The following is a 20,012-nucleotide window of genomic DNA, read 5'->3' as shown; positions in this document are numbered from 1 at the left end:
GATCATGATACAATTAATCTTCCTTGATTCCAAATGTCCATGCCGCATTTAAAACAAATGCTCCAATACATCTAAAAACCTCCCGTAATTACAGTAAGTGGAAAGGCCAAATGGCTTGTTTGGCTAAATATGGAGGATTTAGAATCCACTGCTTTAATTTGAGCGACAGAGCTCGACTGGCTACTGGCAGTTCTGAGGTATAATCTTAACGAATAAAGCCTAACAATCCAAGAGGATGGGTCAGAGCTCATAGCAAAGCATGAAATTAATTCCGAAGCTATGAAATGGGATTCCTATCTGTGACTTTGTGGCCCTGCAGTCCACTAACACCTACTCCCAGGATCCAACTCATGCCTTATTACCATGTCTTAAAAATGGGTAAGAGCACGAGGGATGCTGGGAGCCTGCCCGCTTCTCAAATTGTGGACCCAATCGAGCCTCGTCTGAACAGTCTCAAAATAAATAAGCTCAGGACATGGGCTGACTATAACACCTTAACCCAAGAGGCCTTGCTGCTTCTGAATGAGGGCCACTGTTGTCAGTAATGTTGTCAGATCTATTTTCATTCATCTCAATTTATAACAGCCAAGAGGCCCAAATAACCTATTTGAATTGAAAGGTTAAAAGGCAATTAATAATATAATTTACATTTACATATACTCGACAAAGTGGTCCCCATGACAATAGCCCTGGGTGAGGCTGCTTGCACTGAGCAGAAATTAACAATATGCAGTTATTTTTTATCTATATAATGGATACTGGACGATTAAGATTGACTTGTCTGTCTTTGTTTTTACTTAGTGGTGAAGGAATTCAGTCTGCCTGGGAATACAGCATCGTATTTTTTTCCGTGTTGCATGACACTGACAATCGCAGACAATCACACGTTTAAACATGAAACCTTAACCTACATTATATCTTGCTACAATTCTGGACTTTAATGGGAAGCCAATATGCAGTGATGCCACCATAATATGATTTAACATAGCAGCGAGTTACTGCTAAAATGGGAAACTTGCTGTGAGGTGTTAAAACGCAAATTAACAACCAGTCATCTCTGGGAGGTTTTCGAGAACGGCAGACTGAATCCCTACAACCACAAATTCACTTACCTTCTGGCATCCAAAAGATTTAATGTGATGTCACTTATATTTTTCTCTGTTTTAGACTGTGATTGTTCTGACCTACACAATAAGATCCCAACGGGAATCCCTTGAGAGCTGAGTGTTGACTCCCACATTCGCCCCTTAAACAATATTTCCTGAGAGAGTTCACGGGCAAAAGGCAGAACCACATAAGTAGAATGGATAGAAAAGGTAGAGAGGACAACTAGGAGAAATAAGCACTGAAATAATATGCAGGTGGGGGAGACGTCAAATATGGACCGACACTCCTATGAACATTATGGTTATCCTTTCTATCCACTGTAATCATGTAGAGTAAAGCCCCTTTTCTCAAATCCTAACTTGGACCATTCTATAGTAAATTGTCAGCATGTGCAGTATGTGGCACTATGCTTGCAGCTGGCTGTGGTAGACTTAACTAAAAAAAAGAAAGAAAGAAAGAAAGAAAGAAGGAAAGAAAAAAAACAGCAGCAGGCTACAGTTTGACACAATGTCAAACTAATACCATTTGAATAACCCACAGAGTAAACGACAAAGTAAAAGAAAGTAGGGAAAAGGAGTAACTCAAAACTTTTTAAAGAGGGAGGGGACACAATGTGAGCAAAGCCATTCCAAGGAGAGCTTATGTTCCTTTGCACAGTGGAACAAGTGGCAAGACAGAAGGGGGCATGGGAGGCCAGGTGTGAGGGGCAGAATAGGCTGATGTAGGATGGAGTGTGTATCCAGTCCAATGTGGTTGTGGTTTATCTTTCAAGAAAAAAAAACATAGCTAAGGAAATAGCTGACACAGTGACAGGTGAAGATGGACAAAGACACCCAGGAGACATCAAGTGAAGAATGAAGCTGGAAGAACATAAAATATATTTTCATGCCTGGACCCATTAACAATGCAATGATACATTCATAATAGCACCCCCGGGGGTAGGAGTGAGTGTTGCATGCAACTGCCGCTCTCCTCGGTGAAGCTGCACTGTCTGTGTAGCTCTGCTGCTCAGAAATAAAAACAAACAAAAGAACAGTGAGGTGGTTGCGTCAAAGTCCCGGTGCCCAGATTTTGGAGTGAGGGGCAGTCAACAAGTTGCACTGGTAGAAACAGAAAATGTGTTAAAGGATGTCTACTCCTTCACCATGGCTCTCCTATGAACCAGTAATTGTTGTTTCACAATGGTGTTGGAAGGGCATCAGAGCGCCACTTTTATTGGGCATTCATAGCTATATTTGGAAATATATATACATAATGAATAATGACTATCAACAGTCTATTCTTTTTAACGTCACATAACAGACGTGTCAGGATATTTTGTCTTTAATTGACTAGGTATGGGAGGTGTTGACATTAGCATTTTAAAGTGTAGTGTATCTGAAAATTAGGAGAAACAAATAAATGAATTAAAAATAAAAAACATGTTTAAAGCAACAAGTGTCCTTGTTTGATAAAATTTAATATAAATGGTCTACATTCACAAACATCTTTAAATTTAGGCTTCTGTTCCTTTGGTATTTCTTCTAATATGTACAGTAAAATCATCTACATGGAAGTAGACAGGACTTGAGCATGCCTACGTTGGATGACAGTTTTTTTTTTCCCTTTGGTGACCAAACACTCATATGATTCCCTATTGTGACCCAGTTCATAAGAGAACCTTGGTGGATTCAGAGCAGAGTTGACATTTTTTGTGTCTTGGCGATGTGGATCGAAGTGCACTTGCTCATTTCAAAAGAAAAGCAAAGAGAAAGAAAAGAAGAAACTAGTAACACAACTGGCATATGTCAGTACACATTGATTAAGCGTAAAAAAGACTCCTATTCATCTGGAACCACAGCCATATTATCCAATAAGGTAATTCATATTGTAAAGTTTCTAAAACACTCAGTCTAAAATCTAAATTCAACCAAATGAAGCAATTTCTAATGCATGTCGAATTGCATAGGATGACAATAAAAAAATAAAAAAATTATAATCCATACGGATCAGCTTTGAATCCTGTTATGTCTGAAGAAGAAAACGTTGTTCAAAGTTGATGCAGAATTCAACACCAGAGAAAATAACATTAACAATGTCAATGATCTTTGGTTTAGCAAGTACAATAAAGCAGAAAAGATTGAGAAAAAGCTACATACTGGCTTGCAAGGTCTTCTGTGACATGTCATTGGTGAACGCTCCAATGCCCTTGTTCGAGATAGCTGCCAGGGAGAAGTGATACTCTGTGTTTGGGCGGAGACCTTCCACAACGTATGAAGATGTAGGTCCAAATGTTTTCTTCATCTATGATCAATGAGAAACATCGTCTTCACCATTAGAATCATCATCATCATCATGAATGAATAAATACATGCCTAATCCATGCGTCACCGAAGTGCCTACCTGCGAGCCAAAACTGCCCTCTGTGTAGCGAAGTTCATAATTTATAATTCCTTCTTTGTCAAAGGCTGGTTCCCAGGTCAGTTCGATGCTTGTATCAGATACATCTCCAACCTGAAATTTGGATGGCTGGCCAGGAACTGAAACAAACATTGGATGACAATAAAGTATGATATAAAATAATATTCATACAAAAAATGTACATGTCTTACCTCCTTGCAGCACTTTGACATGGATTGGCTCTGAGAAAGGTCCATCACCTACTGAGGTAAACGCTAGGACTTTGATGGTATAGGTCTCTTGAGGAACCAGGCTCTGAATTGTGGTGATAATGCTGTCCTGGACATTATGAATCTGCCAGAGGCTCATAGGCTGAGAGTCATCCATGGTGTAATAAACTCGATAGCCCTTAATCTGTCCATTTGGTTCCTCTGGGTCTTCCCAGCGTACCATCATAGTGTTTTGAGATATAATCTGGGCCTGAATGTTACGAGGTGGACTGGCAGGGGCTTGTTCACCAGTTCTGGTTTCCACGGGTTCACTGGGAGGTCCCTGGCCAATGGTGTTGACGGCTGAGACTCGAATTTCATACTCTGTGTTCGGGTAGAGGCCACCAATGCTATAACGTGTAGTGGTGATGTCATCTACCGTCTCATACTTGCTTTCTGGGGATTTAGCACGATACTGGATGATATAGTAGGTTACTGGGTCAGGGTTGCCGGAGTCCCACGTGATAGTCACACTAGTGGCAGTGGTTTCAGTAACCACAGGAGTACCTGGAGGCTTCGGAAGAGCTGTTATGATGACAAGACAAATAGGCTGTTAGTAATTAATGAAAACTTTGCTTGGGAAAGTGGTTAATTATTTAGATACCAGAGGAGAATTTTAAAACAATCAAATCCATAAAAGCGGATTTTGCTACTGTACACATTGTACGTGAACCTCTGATGTTCCCTTCTCAATTAACGTTGTTATCTCTTACATTTGACAGTGATCTGGGCCACAGCCTCAATGATGCCAAGGCTGCTCATAGCCACACAGGTGTAGTTGGCCGACTCACGGACGCTGCTCAGTTCAAGAACATTCCTACCCACGGGCATCTCATCCTCTGGCGTCAAGTCCTCTGAATTTAACATCCACTTGACGTAAGGCATGGGGGACCCCACCGCCACACATGTTATGTTCACACTCCCACCAGGCATAATTTCTTGACTCGTTGGTGGGATGGAGAAGCGAGGAGGCACCCGCCGGACTGGGAGAAGGCATGAAGAAGGGAGAGAATGACAAAGAGGGCAAAGAGAGTCAAAGAAGAAAGAGAAGTAACAACATAGATCGATGAAAATTGACCCTTCTCGTAGAGATATTTAACAGAAAAAAAGTTTAACATTGTAATGGGAACAAAACACAAAACTAAAAAGACTTCAAATAAGACTTCAAAATAAGGAGAAGGAACTAAACTAACAGAACTGCTTCAACAACAATATAGATTAACAAGAAAGCAACGATTCATAGCAACAAGGTTCCATTGACCAATATTTGACCCATCACAGCACAATTATAGACACAAAAATCTATTACGAGTTTCTCATCTTTGGAGCTGAACTGCAGTTCATAACCAACTACAGCATAACCTGATCACAGCCTGTCAAAGTGTGAACAAATAGGCCTCGTGATAGTACTATCAGTAAGGCCAACATGGCAACCTGGTACTTCCTGTCCACTCAGGCACTCTGCCACAGAGGAAGTCAGCCATTAGAGGCTTCTCCCATAGCACAGGAAGTGTAGGGTTACTAGGGTCTGTCGATCTAAATATATTCTAGCGCTGATTGTCTCTCGTCACCTACATCTAACTGGAAACCTTAAAGATGAGAAACTTTAATCAGATTTTTGTGGTTTAGGGTAGATCCACTGGACAAAGCCTTATTAAGATCTGACACGGTTCCATTGATAGATGCAGCTATCAGTTTCACAGACAGCATGCATAAATAGATTGAGGTAAATTAAGGATAAATGATAACAAAATCAGATATAAAAATTGAGATAAAATGCATAGAGGAATATAACTGAAGGGTCGCTAGCATGCCCAGACAAAAGACGATTGGAGAGCAAGGAAGAGATACAAGATAGAGAATAAAGCATTAGAGAAGTGGATAGAACGGAAGGGAACATAGGACCAAAGAGTTAAAAGAGGAAGAGAAAAGAGTGGGGAGGTTTGGAGAAGGGGAAGGGGAGGGAGTAACCCACTTCAATAGTATGTAAACTTTTTTCATCAGCTAATGTGACAGGATGTGATGTTGGCACATTGTCACATCACAGTCCCAGTTAACACAAAATAAGAATAGAGTAACAAGGTGTGTGCCTACAAGTACGTAGAAAACAACTGGAGTTGTTGTGGCAAGAGATTCTACCATCACAGTGTTGGAGTCAAGAAACAAAACTGGATCCACAGCGAGTAGAAATCCAGAGAAGGAGGGAGAAAGTTGAGAGAGGGGAAATGTTGATGAAGAAGGGCAGAATAAGAACTAAAACAGAAACAAAGAAAAACCTCAATGGAGATAAGTTGTAATGAAGAAACAACAAAGTAATGAAGGATGAGCTCTGATGAATATGATACAAAATGCACTTGTGTAGGTGTATATAGTATATAGAGGTATGCGGAGTGTGTAAGAGTAGAACAATACAAAAGATGTGCATGATAGGCATCCCAATAAACACTTGACAGATAAAGACTCAAAAAGGACACAAAGGAGCTCAGTGTTCATATCAAGCATGGTTTTCGCTGTTTTTAATTAGCTCAAGGTGAGCAAGGAGGGTTGATCTGAGATAATTGCCTTTACCACCGTACACATATTGCTCTATAAAAGGTCCAAGTAAGTACTATTCCTAAAATATTTGAACACATGGGAGGATTATCTTTGCACATGCCAGGTGGCTCAGCAGCTCATTCTGCTTAGCCAAAGTTCATTTTTGGTACATCACTGAATTAATATTTAAGAGGATCTGAACAGAAAGCTAACTAATTTAGGACTTAAAATAAAATGAAACCTGCAACTACAGTTAATGATGATGTGGTTCTGCTACATTTGGCAGTCTTCATAACAGAGGTGAGCATTCCTGTCTATCATTCCATCACTAACGGATGCCCGTTTTGTTGAAATTGACAAATGACAAACAGTTTTGTCAGTACTGACGGAATACCCACCTCTGTCTGTCAGTCCTGAAATAGTGAGGACAGAAGTGTGGTTAAATTAAAATGACGGACTGACAATAACAGTTTGGTTCAGCTTGAAAAAATGACAGACTGACGATGACGGAAAGGTGCCCAGGGCGCTGACGAATGACGGACCAGCGAAATTTTGTAAAATGCTGCTTCATACTATTTGATGTCAACTTGTTTGTTGGGATGCTAAAAAGTTCAAAGGGGGTGAAGGAAATTTGCACAAATGTAAGAGTAAAAAATGATGAACTAAATGAAAAAGCTGAGACGGACAAAGACAAGACAGAAAAGACAGGACACGAGACAAAGCGGAACAAAACAGACTTGAGCAGCAAGACAGCACACAAATAGAAACTGACAAGCAGATAGACTGGTGGACATACAGACATATTGTACGGTACGCAGAGGGTTAGGGCAGGGTTATCGAAGAAAGGGAGGGAGGAGGAGGGCATAAGTGGGGAGATAGAAAAAAGAGACTGTGATTCCAAACCAAAGCAAAGGACAGACCATGGCTTAAAGAGGGTTTGAAGGCCTCACACACTGGGGCTTCAAAGCAAGAGTTAACTACACGAGGACAGTGGTAAACATAGCACCTAAGCCTGCAAATGCAACTCGGGAACTCTTAGGTTGTGGGTGTTGATTTGGGGATGGGGATGGAGATTAAATGGCCTCTTAAAGCCATTAAAGATTGCTTTTAAAAATATGGACTTAGTGATAGCCGATTGGGGCATTTAGATTTTTTTCCAGATCATCCATAGTGCAGACACTTGGATCTGTTTTACACTGACATGAGCATTTCATCTTTAGGTTTGTTTATTACTCAAAGGATGTTGGCATAATGTCATTTGGAACTGCCTTTTAATAATTGACTTGATTTGTACTTTAATTTAAAAACAAAAAGGTTTATTAAATTACTTATACGATGGATGATGAAATTTTATTCTCTTTTCGGTGTCATACAACTTACTAAATAAAACATTTAGGCATTGTCTGACCTTTTGACCTTTAAGGAATACCCTTTGGATGTATACATAATAAAAATGGCTTAAGGTATAGAGTTTTTTTTTAAAAGAAGTATTTTACCCTCAGTGTAATAACCTTAGCCATGTAAAATCCCTGTAATTATTATTTAGTCCAAATTGATTTCTTAAAATCATTCAGTTGGGTAAAATGAGCATAACAGAGGTCCACCATATGTTGGCACTATATATATATTTATATATCCTCAGCATTCAAGTTAATCAATAACAATGCCTTGAAAACAAAGGTGAAAGGGCAGCCCATTCATCACACAGACATGCATGGGTGTGGCAAGAGTGACATACAGGTGTGCCCCCATCCACTTGGGCTAACACCCGAGAACTAGTACAATCCAAAAGTGTCACGCCAAGCCTTTCCAAGCATGCCATCACTACCCAAATACAGGACTCTTCCAGACAAACTGACAAATGATGGGTGACAAATTAAAATGAACAAATCCACAACAAGAACTAAGCCCGCACAGTTTCGTAGACAGTGCTACAATGCACCTGTGCGTAATGGAAAAATATATTTTCAGCTAGGTTTTGTGTTTCTATTAATTTGCTCTCCAATTCTAACATCATCATAGGACAAATGGTCAGTTTTCTGCGGACAATGCTTCTGATCGTGCGCTTCTCTCCCAGGGGCTCAGGTCAGTCAAATGGACTGGGAGCTGCTGAGTGAATGAGGCTGTCTCTAAACTATTGCTACATAAATATATTGTAGAACAACAGTGGAGAAATAATAAACATCATCCACCATGATAAAGGCCATGTTTTCACAAGTATATCAATGGTAAATTATGATTCCTGGACTTGCCTTTCCTGATTTCTAACTTGTTTTAAATAAATAAAAACTAAAACACAAATACAGCTTTATTTTTCTAAACATTAACACAAAGTCCAATTAACACAAATATTTTAATGCCAATTAATTGTATGTGTGTATGAATCACGTTTCATCTGCCAAGTCAACTCTATGTCTTTTAAGAATGGGACTATGGTATCCTCGCTAAACTTTAGCGCAAGAATTACAAGCAAAACAAAAACAAAAAAACTATCACATTGGTATGGACAGGCTTCTCATTCACAGAGCCCCGGAGCCCAGCCGGCCCATTTGGAACTTGAGAGGAAAAGAAAACAAACATATAGCTCTATTTGGATACATTATCTTGTTTCAAGCCCCAATGTGGAGAGAAAGACAAAAAGACTTACAGTGAACGATGTGAAAAGCAGTCGAGAGAGAACGCCAGAGTACTCCACTAAGTTTAAAAGTGGGTGGTGTTGTGGAGGGATTTGTGCCTCAAAAAATATATAAAACAAAACAAAACGAAAAAACAGAGGTGGACATTATTGGCCATTTTGGTAGGGCAGGTTATGCTGCCCTAAAATGAAGAGGGAAGCCAAAATAATGTGCAGCCTTTAGTGTCACCTTGAAGCTGAGATTACACCCTCTTGCTGCCTGAGGACACAGGCATCATATGGAGATCCTTTTGTTACGCTTTCTGGTTGAAGTCTACAACATTTACATAGAAGCTGCAGGGGTCAGCCTGTGTTAATACCTTTGCTGTGCTGATGCTAAAGAGGGTCTATGGACAGCTCATCCAAATGAAAATTATTACCCAAAGAAATGTGACAGGAATCACCGCAGGGGCATCTGATTATGCGAGATTTGTAGTTTATCGACATTTTGTTATTTGAAAGGACAAGCTGCCAGTTGTCATTCAAATATGTCCCCATGTGGTTATCCTTTCATTGAGTGATGTCATTCAGATTGGGAATGCTTTCATATATTTGTACATGAATAAAACTGATATTAATACAAAGTAGTTTGTTGAGAGAAAAGGTAGGCTTTTGATTTAATTTGGCCATTGAGAACATAAGGTGTAATCTAGCTTTCTTTCCCAACGTCACACACAGATACATAGCTAGACATGCAAGCACATTGAGAACCAAGCAAATATCATTAGAGGAGGGCATACATGCACATGCGTACAAAACAGCACAGTCTTTCTGCATCAATGTCATCGGTTTAACTTCAAAGTCATCACTAGTTTTTCATTATCTTCTATTTTTGGAGTGGGATGTTGTCAGGCTTTGCGATGGCAGTGAAAACATACTATTTCCTGCTGTCCTTCAATGGAGACTTAACTGATCATAAACAAATAAGAAAAACGTAAAAACGTGTTTGAAACTCAGGAATAGCTGCTAGATTAGGGAGGTGTTACAACTAGTGCCAGTCTTTAATTCCCACACTCAGAAGACTCTGGGCCTGATTTAATGAAGGTTTGCGTGTGTAAAAACAGGTGCAAACTTGATTGCTCATGATTGTGTCTGCTAATTGTGCGATATTACCGCAGAGTTCTGGGGAAATATAAGCAAATGGTTGAATTTAGCACAGGTAATTTGATCAACAAATTCAGCACACAAAAAAAAAAGCTACATATTGCCGATTGAGCATTTAATTTTGTAGTTTCTTAAGGGTTGGCTTTCCCAAAAAATAGTGTGATTATTTCTAAAAAATATATATATATCACACATTTGGGATATAGAACCAACATAATAATTATAGACTGCCTAGACTGTCTGAGATTAAAAAGATAACATTTACTGTATTTGACTTTTAATTTGCTGTGATGATTTTCTGCACACTGAATGTTAAGAAAAAGCAGAATATCGAAAGCATTGAAGATCCTTGCCCAGTTTACATGTTCAAGTCTTTTCAGTCATTTCTGTAGCTCTGTCAGATAATGATGGTTTTGACATGGTTGCTTGCATGTTACAAGTTTCAAAAAGTCACAGTAACACTAACTCCCATTTTTGCTAAGTGGCACATGTTAATGCTATAACTCGTGTCGATGACTGGTTATGGTAATATTATTTATGCCGTAAATGAAAATGAACAAAAACATAATGTGATGATCTCATAATTGCAATCATCAAGATGCCCACTCAGGTCACATTTTTTTTCAGTAATGTTTCCATTTAAACAAGATGACAGAAACGCTGGCTGCATACACACTTTCATTCTGCATTTCCATATGCATTGCAAGAGGCAAGAAGCAGAGCAGCATCATTTGGAGAAGGAAACACAAACCCGTCAAAAACAAAACAAAACAGAACAAAACAGAAAGACAGATTTTTTTTTAAAAAAAATTACGGAAAATTATCTTATGGAATACAACTAAAAAAAAAAGGAAAACAGACACACCATAATCACAACATAAAACAACACAAGAACCAAGGGAAAGCCAAAACAGATTGTTTGGGAAAACGACTTTTAGAAAAACCAAGGAAAGGATAAAATGGAACAAAATACACAGAAAGCATAAAAAAAAGACCAATTCGGCCGAAGGGGTTCTGGACAGGCATGCAAGCGCAGTTACATTCTTCCATCGTGCAACATGTCCTGTTATTTTCACGTGCTGGGTTTCCATGACAACACATGCAAGAAAGCCTTTTGGTGCAGAAGCAATACCAGAGGATGCAAAACGAGAAAAGGCCCCACAATGCAAACATAAAAGTAAATTAACAAAACCCGAACGAGTCAGGTTTTATTTCATCATTTCTTCCTTGGAAACGTAGAAGAAAACTTCTTTAAAATTAATTTAGCAGTTTGGATTGACTGGATTATCATTTATTTAATTTAGAAATGAATTGAGCTATGTAATAGGCAAATCTAACTAGATTTTTTTTTTTCCTCAATTGTGGGTTCATTAAAGTAAAAAAGAAAAAACACACCAACCTTCTCGAAGCTCTGAGGGATGTAAAGGGGTTGATGCAGAACACAATGACATGAGGAGAAGAGAAAAATAGGGGAAACACAGAGAGAGTAAAAAAAGCCACCTCAAGGTGTTTAGCTGCAGCTACATTTCCCTTTGCTTAACTAAATCCCTTTGCCCTCGTTTCTCCCGCACTGTCCCTGCTACTGGTGACACCCATTTTGAAAGAACACTTGCCTGCCCACCCCCTTGAATAAATGTCATATTTAATAAATAAACTAAAACAATCAAGATCATTCATTGTTGCCGATAAGAAAGAAAAAAAGTGGTGAGGCACCACTGGAGTAAAAGATCGTGCGTATTATAATTTAGTTTCAAAAGCTCCTTCTGACCACAGAGTGCCTCCACTGATGGCTAATTCTGCTTTTGTTAGAGGAGGAAGTTAAATAAAGACAAAATAAGGAAAAACTAATGAGCGATTGAAAAGAAAATAGACACGTTTGAGCTGAAGTTAGAAGCTGCAGTTCAAGACATTTTTTTTTTCACGAGGAATTATTATATCTTTCTATTCGGCACATCATTTTGACACTATAATAATTTAAGGATGAGTGTTTTATCCTTAGAAATGTGTCTCTCTACAGCTGCTAATCTCAGGTGCACTTTGTGAACAAAAACATTGTCAACATCACATATCAGAATCGATTGACAAAAGTTAACTGAAAACAGACAAAAGGTTGACACCATTTAAGTGTATTACACATAAGAGAGTGAGAGCACCCAAATAATTATGACCTTTGTGGACTCTAAAGGCATGCTGATGGAGCCAGTGTTCATGTAAACTGCACAAATTATTCATTTAACGCTGCTTTTTGTTGTCTCCCTATCAAGGACTCTTTTAATGAATCCCAAGGCTGTACCAAATGTTCCCATTATTATGTAATAGTTGACTGTAATTTGTTATTAATTGCATGAGCGACTATATGTGGCGGCCGTGGCTCAGGGAGACGGTCGTTCAGTAACCAGAAGGTCGGCTGTTTGATCCCCGCTCTCCCCAAGGCATGTGTCGTCGTGTCCTTGGGCAAGGCACTTTACACGCATTGCCTACAGTGCTACTCACGCTGATGTATGGAAGGTGCGAATGTTTGGTGGTGGTCGGGGGGCCCGTAGGCGCACACTGGCAGCCACGCTTCCGTCAGCCTGCCGCCACATTGTGAATGTGTGAGGGCATGAATAATGTATCAATACCATTGTAAAGTGTCTTTGAGTGTCTAGAAAAGCGTTATAAATATAAATCTGATGCATCGATAATATTATTATTATTACTATATGATGAGTTTTACAGCATCATATTGCCTCTTTTGACCACTTTTTGCTTATTGTGGTGATACAATAGTAATAGTAAGTAAAAATAACAGCCCTGACCCAATTTATAATGTCAGACTAGTGAATTATTTATTGGGAACAAAGTTATTTGGTACACAGCAGAAGGAACAAACTGAGTAGACACCGAGGCATCTTTATTTAATATGTGCCATATAAATAATACATGGTGAAAGTGCATCTGCTTCAATTTATTAAACCTCACTAAACAGGGAGTCATTGTCTTTTTACATTCTTTTTTACATTAGTGGTCCAGTGATGGCTTTTGTCCATATTGCATGTGTCCTCTGAGACCGATTCTTTTTCATAGCTTTGCTGACCGAAAGGACTACTAAATGTATGACCATGTAAATATTATATAACATAAGCTAAGGTATTTTTGTGGGATTAAGCTCCAGAAAATGATAACATGAGCCAATTCTCATGTCACGTGCGTGACATTCTCACAACAATTTAGTTGTTCTTCCGGGCTTCAAGCTTGAGACCTTATAAATGATAGAATATTTATTGTGTCTTAAGTTAGTTTTGTCAGTAGTGTAGCTTTTCCAATTCCCTTTTTAGAGATACTGAGGCAAACCACACATGGCGTCACACACGTGTCATTTGCCTCAGTATCTCTGAGAAGGGAAGTGAAAACGCTAAACTACTTACGATATGCTGACAGTGCTAGCCTAAGACACAATAATCATCCTATAATTTATAAAGTCTCAATTATGGCCTCCGTTTGAAGCCCGGATTAACAAAATAATTGTTTTGAAAATGTCACACACATGACGGGAAATGCCCCTGTTACATAACAGTGGTGCTCACTGTGTTAACTGTCATTCACGTTCGAGATTTTGATTGGTAGCGACTAATCCCTCTTCACTCAATCAAAATCCAGACTTACCGTTGTGCTCCAGTACCTGAAAATAACACAAAACTAAGCAACTTCCACATTTGTTTGAATGCACAATTAAAGTTAATAAAGTGTCTGTCAACCGGTACAACAAAGACATACGGCCTCTTGTGCTACGCATTTCCTTCCAAGCGAGTTGGGCATGGCATTGGAAGACACAAAATGAAGTGTTATATCATAATACAGAAAAACATCAGTTGGTCAAATGACTGTATATTTCAGAAATGACTGTATATTTCACAATTGGCTTTTAGAGTGCACATTCATTTACACAACGGGCAGGCAATATTATCAGTGCTGAAATATTTATACTAGCTGAATAAAATAGAGCGAGCGCTAGAAGGAAAGCAATTATCATTCGTTAAGATCAACAGTAATGACACTAAAAGTGGATTGTGCTGACTTTTTTGGTCTAACGCTCGTGTTCTCCCTACCTCTCACATAAAGGTTAGCAGGGGACGAGTAGCGGACGCCTTCCAAATTAGACGCCACACACTCGTACTTTCCTTGGTCTGTCTCCTCGCTGTTCTCGATCTGCAAGGCACCTGGAAGCAACAATATCCAGAAAAAAAAACAAGCAGAATGAAAGGAAGAGACAGACAGAAAAAGAGAAAAAGGAAAGAGGGTGGTGATTAGTGTTTTTTTTTTTATGGGTAACACTGCATGAAGAAGTCAGAAAATTCTCTAAACGGGGGCAATCATAGAACACTCCAGACTATTTAATTTAGATGTGCTTCTCTCTGCAGTGCTAATGCAGTTCACCATGACAAACCATCATCCCCTCCAGCATTCGCTATACGCAGATAAAAAGGAACAAATTTAATAAATAAAACAGCGGGCTGAATCCATCACACCAAATTTGTTGGTAGCAGTTGGACAAAGTAATAATGCAAATCTAGAGAAAGCTATTGACTACAAAGATAAACAGATGATAGTGTTAACTAAAAGGGATTAAAACAAAACATTTTGCACATCCCTCGCAAAGGGAGACACTAGAGATATGGGAATTTATTTTTTAACTGTATAATTGTCAGAACTTTTGCAATTTTACAATTTCAATAATTACAAACATGGCAATTTATATATCTAAAAAAAAATCATAAAAATATAAGCACAACATTATGTTGTGGCAAGGTAGAGTACAGTAGATTCTCATGTAACTCATGGGTGATTTACGCTATGTAAATATAAATAAATTCACAGGCATTTCTACATTTTAGATAGCGTAACATCCGCAGGGGCTTATTCTATAACGAGCCAGCTATGTCTTATCTGATTAAAGATTCTATCTTTCCAATGTGAAAGTGAACTCCACCTAATACTTAGGTACAGAGTGAAAGAGGGGGCGCGTGGAGGGGGAGGTGAAACAACGGGCGTCACATCATTCTGTATTAGAGCACAGTTGACGGTATGTCCTGATGATATCATTCGTGCTTCTGGCTGGTTCAGCAAACAGATTGCAGCCGAGGCTTCCCTGACAAATGCTGCAACGCAGCTCATTAGTGTTGATCCAAGAAGCATCAGTGTACCAGCCACCACCCAGAATGCTTTGGGATATACTGTACCCGAGATAAGTACAGTCAAAACTACAAAGGCACTAAGACCTCCACCAAGGCCGAGCAATCCTAATATCCACCAAAAGCAATTTCATTTTCATACATACCCATTTCATGCATGTATTTCCGATAAATATTAGCTAGTATTATTATTTAAATGGTTACAGACAACAAGAATGTATTCCACGGGGGCCTTCCAGTTGTTTTGATACTTCTTTTTTTCTTCTTTTTTTTTTACAGTGCTTAAATGTATTAACCCACTGCCTAAATAGTTTATGCCACCACGAGCCTATAAATTGACAGCAATTTTACATCAAGTTTGCATAATTCTTTATACAACAGTTTCAAGATGTTTTTCAATGATAAAATATTTTACCTCAGATTTTAAAAAGCACATTAATATGAATTGGTTAATATTTCATCAAATTGTTTTTGTTTACATGCCTGGTTAAATGTTTTTATTTGTTCATTTATGAGTTCCCAGAAAAGCCGAGTGAGTCAGCTCCAATTTTTGCATGAAGTAAGGCTAAATGAATTTGAAAAGATGTATTTGTGACTTTTCTGGCAGATACTGTGATGTGGATTTGATTGACAATTTCAAATCAAGCTTCACTGCAATATGCACAATGTGCATTTACAAACATGGTAGGAAATTAATTTTTCTTATTATTACACACTTCAAGATTGTTTGCATTCCTTTTTTTATTTAAGAATGTCAGATTGCTCTTTGAAAAAAAAATCACAGCAACATATTTGTTTTCTATAAAATTTGATTATCTTAAATTTGACTATATATGCACTAGAAAGTTCAACACAATTTTAACAATTGCCCAAGTAGTGCTGTGTGATATGGCCACAATTTTTCATCACAAAAACGATTTATATATCACAATAGCCTTAAAATTACATGGCAGTATTGGTTAGTCTCAATTGTTTTACGCGAAATTCAACTGTTACATTAAAATGATGGAACAGTTGGACCAAGCATGGGTTGAATGGTCATACCTTGAGAGTGAGGCAAAAGAATGACATGATAGAAAGGTGACTGTTGTTGTGTTACCAGCTTGGATACTAGTGACAGAGCTAACAATAACACCACGTCCAAATAACAAACGATAGAGGTGTATACCTTATGGGCAACACTTTTATAGCACACTATGATGCGCATCGTTATATGGTACAGCTCTAGGCACATCATATGCCCAACATTTTCGACTTATCCATAACAACCGAACATATGGCAAATGCCCACAACAAAATACGGAGAAATTAAAACACTTGGAATCTTTAATGTCTGCAGCATCAAACCAAAAAATACTCCCAAATGACTGACATGCTGTTTTACTAATTATGTTGTTTAAGCCCCTAACTCCGCCTCTGTTTCTGATGAAGCCATTTCAAATCATGTTAACGTTACAACATGATGATGAGCTTGGCAGAATGGTTGGGAGACGGCATGCGCTGTACGTGTAAAACAGTTGACACAATAGATCTCGGGTCAGTCAGGAGCACAGCCAAAAAAGAAAGGAAAAATGTGTCATCTGAATCCATAATTTAAATTAGAAAATGATCAAAAATTCATCCCTAGTGTAAAAGGTGAATTCAGTATGAAATTCCTCTTTGTTGAGAGCTCAGTGAACGTGAAAGATTCCGCATTAAAGCACTTCAGCCGAATCCTACATTTTCCCTATGTACAAACTTGACCCAAGAATGTAACTTAATTTTTTTTTTGCTTTTTGTTCAAACAAAATGTCAATATTAATGTGAATCATAAAAAAAAATGTGTTCCACCTGAACAATCTATTTTTGAAAAACACAAGCGCTTGCGTGGGTTTTCTCCGGGTACTCCGGTTTCCTCCCACATTCCAAAGACATGCATGGCAGGTTAATTGAACACTCCAAATTGTCCATAGGCGTGATTGTGAGTATGGTTGTTCGTCTCTGTGTGCCCTGCGATTGGCTGACAACCAGTTCAGGGTGTACCCCGCCTACTGCCCGAAGCCAGCTGGGATAGGCTCCAGCGCCCCCCGCGACACTCGTGAGGAATAGCGGTTAAGAAAATGGATGGATGGATGGACAAGATTATTATTATTATTATTTTAAATGTGTGTGCCAATGTTATATTTGACCTAAGCTCCTTACTGTGGATCAAATTTGTCAGTGAAGATTTGTTGTGTGACAAAGCACAACTTTCTTATATTGGCCATCTTGGATCTGTTATCTCTTAAAATGGCAGTTTAAAAAAAAAATAAAATCATTTTTTTCGTTCTACCTTCATGGACTTCAAATTCAGAATCATCTTGCTTTTACCATTTTAGTTTAGCTGATGTGTTTTGTCCCCCCCAGCATAATTTCAATTTCATAATATACTAGCATTGTGCCAACTCATTTCAAGCAGAACTACAGGACTGCAATAATTGAAGCAATGTATCCTTCACGGGCACATTAAAACATGCACCATGTTCACAACATGAGCATTCACTGGTAAGAATTACACGGCCATCAAAAGCAGTTCATTCTGTGCTCCTGTAGTGAATCAGGTGTGTCAGAAAAGTCTCAACACTTGGTGTCACAAAAACTCTATTTCAAATCCAAACCACAAACTACAACTTTTCCCCTTAGAAGTAATTCCCCTGGAGTCGAACGCACTTTCCAAGCTCTCTCTGCCACGCCTTACTGCACTGCTACAAGGATTCTCCTGGGATCCTCTGCAGCTCCGTCGTCACGGCCATATTGATGTCTTTAAAACGGCTCCCCTTGATAACACTCTTGAGCTTGGGAAAGAAATTGCATGGAGACAGATAGGGTGAGTTTGGGAAGTTGCTGCAGCATGGCGATGTCTAAATTGGCCAGGAACTGACAGATGCTCAGGGCAATAGAATCAGGCATACTGCCATGGTAAAGCAGCCACAAGTTGTCCTGCCAAAACTCTTGCTTATTCTCACGCACTGAACACAAAGCAAATTACACAAGATCTCGGTGTCGATGTGATGGTTGATCATATGGTCCATATTGAAATATATCTTTTGGGCCACCAGTCCTGGAACTTTTAGGACACACCATTTATGTTAAGCCTCCCCAACCAGCCCACAATAATGGTAATATTTTCAATTTTGTACTACGGACTTCACAACCTCCAATGTAATGGTTCTCCCATATACCACTGCTATGTGTGACCACTACATTATAAAATTTGAGGTCTTGGCCCGCTGCCGTTTCTCCGACCGCAATCAATGCTATAGCCATAACATTAATGCTTTAACTACTACTGTGATGTATGAAATATGAACAGAGCAATTGCTTCCTTTACTTCTCATGTAGGTCTTATTGAAACTGCACAGACAATTTTGGTGTGGGTCTCTCTAACCTGGTACCTTGAAACTGTACCACCATTAGGAATAAAAACACATACTAAGGAGACCTACACCCTCACTCACAGTGGGACCAAAACTTAACGTCCCACATTAGGCACAGATTGATAGTTTGTTGAAATACAAAAAAAGAAAACGTTATTTTTTTCTGGCACTCTATCTACAGCTTTTAAGACAGCAGTGATTAGAACCTTATTTAAAGATAGAGTTTGTAATGGGGGGGAAAAAAACGCACAAACAACACTTTTGTCATATATGTTGAAAATATTTGTATGGGCTGGTAGTAGATTATTTAAATAATCTTTTGTGAAAAGCATGCCTATCTGGCCCCACCATGAGGCTACTTTCAAGGAGTGAAATGAGGCTATGTTCAAATCTTGCTAACAGACTGCAAACTCTACCTTTCAACTATACACCGGTGTCAAATCGCCCCTTCAAATCATAGCACAGTCACATGACAAACATGGCAAACGGCTGTTTATTAGCTATGGACACTCACGCCTCATCAAATAGTATTATTACTTGACCTCAGAGCTGTCATTGATACCATCCATCATAATATACTGCTAGATCACCTTGAAACCTGGATGGGTATCAAAGCCTTAGCACACAACACTCAGAAAACATTACATGGCTTATTGCCTTCCTATCGTGCTTTCTTGATGGTATCTTATGTTCCATCTTGTTCCTTATGCTTACAATCTGCTCGTCACTAGTGACTGAGAGCAAAAAAAGAAGTAAGCAGGTTTTAGGGCATTATCAATTCAGGCTCCAGTACCCTAGAATACCCTACCTGCAGAAATTAGAGCAGCTACCTCTATACAAATGTTTAAATATTGACTTAAGACTTATTTCTACACTCTCACATTTAGCTACAGCTCCCTAGTATGCAAATACAGTACTTTCTCGCCCTGCCTCATTCTCCTCTCAAGTAGATTTGGCCTGTCTAACTGACCCCTCTTCAAACTTAAAAATGTGTTAATCACCAGAAACAAATGGCTACAATTCCAGCTTTGTAGAACACCTGGTAAGTTCCACTGCCCATGTTTACCAACTGTCATGCAGGATCAATTTGATTTAAAATGGCCAATGAGTATTTTTCCATGCAGTGGCAGCAATCCAATATCAAAGGTTGAGGACCACTCAAGTGGAATGAAGTGAGTGAAATGCAGAATTTATCATTTTTGAGGGCCAAGTCTTGCAAGGCTTGCTGGAAACATACATGTATTTCACTTTCACATATTTCAATAGGTCAAGGAAAAGGTTAAGTTTGTTGTTTCTAAATTTGGTTACTGGTAATTGTACTATTGCTCATGTTTTATGTCCTGCACTTTGTTAGACAAAAACAATGAAAAGATTGAGG

At 38.8% G+C, this 20,012-nt stretch overlaps 1 protein-coding gene across 12 annotated transcripts in view; it reads right to left on the bottom strand.

The window, feature by feature from the left end:
• Positions 1–20,012, bottom strand: part of ptprsa (protein tyrosine phosphatase receptor type Sa) — a 233,580-nt gene that overhangs the window by 63,911 nt on the left and 149,657 nt on the right. For 7 of the 12 annotated variants that reach the window (XM_077584858.1, XM_077584850.1, XM_077584855.1 and 4 more), the window contains 6 exons: positions 14,157–14,267; positions 11,468–11,479; positions 4,469–4,738; positions 3,699–4,280; positions 3,490–3,626; positions 3,246–3,390 (listed from right to left, as the gene is read on the bottom strand). In XM_077584858.1, coding sequence (XP_077440984.1) covers positions 3,246–3,390; positions 3,490–3,626; positions 3,699–4,280; positions 4,469–4,738; positions 11,468–11,479; positions 14,157–14,267 — 1,257 coding nt within the window. The remainder of the gene's footprint in view (positions 1–3,245; positions 3,391–3,489; positions 3,627–3,698; positions 4,281–4,468; positions 4,739–11,467; positions 11,480–14,156; positions 14,268–20,012) is intronic. The other 5 variants (XM_077584852.1, XM_077584854.1, XM_077584859.1 and 2 more) reach the window with 1 other exon arrangement.

Source organism: Vanacampus margaritifer, chromosome 13, assembly GCF_051991255.1.
Source record: "Vanacampus margaritifer isolate UIUO_Vmar chromosome 13, RoL_Vmar_1.0, whole genome shotgun sequence".
NCBI classification, from domain to species: domain Eukaryota; kingdom Metazoa; phylum Chordata; class Actinopteri; order Syngnathiformes; family Syngnathidae; genus Vanacampus; species Vanacampus margaritifer.
The sequence above is the reverse complement of the archived record's forward strand: the minus strand, read 5'-3'. Positions and strand labels throughout refer to the sequence as shown.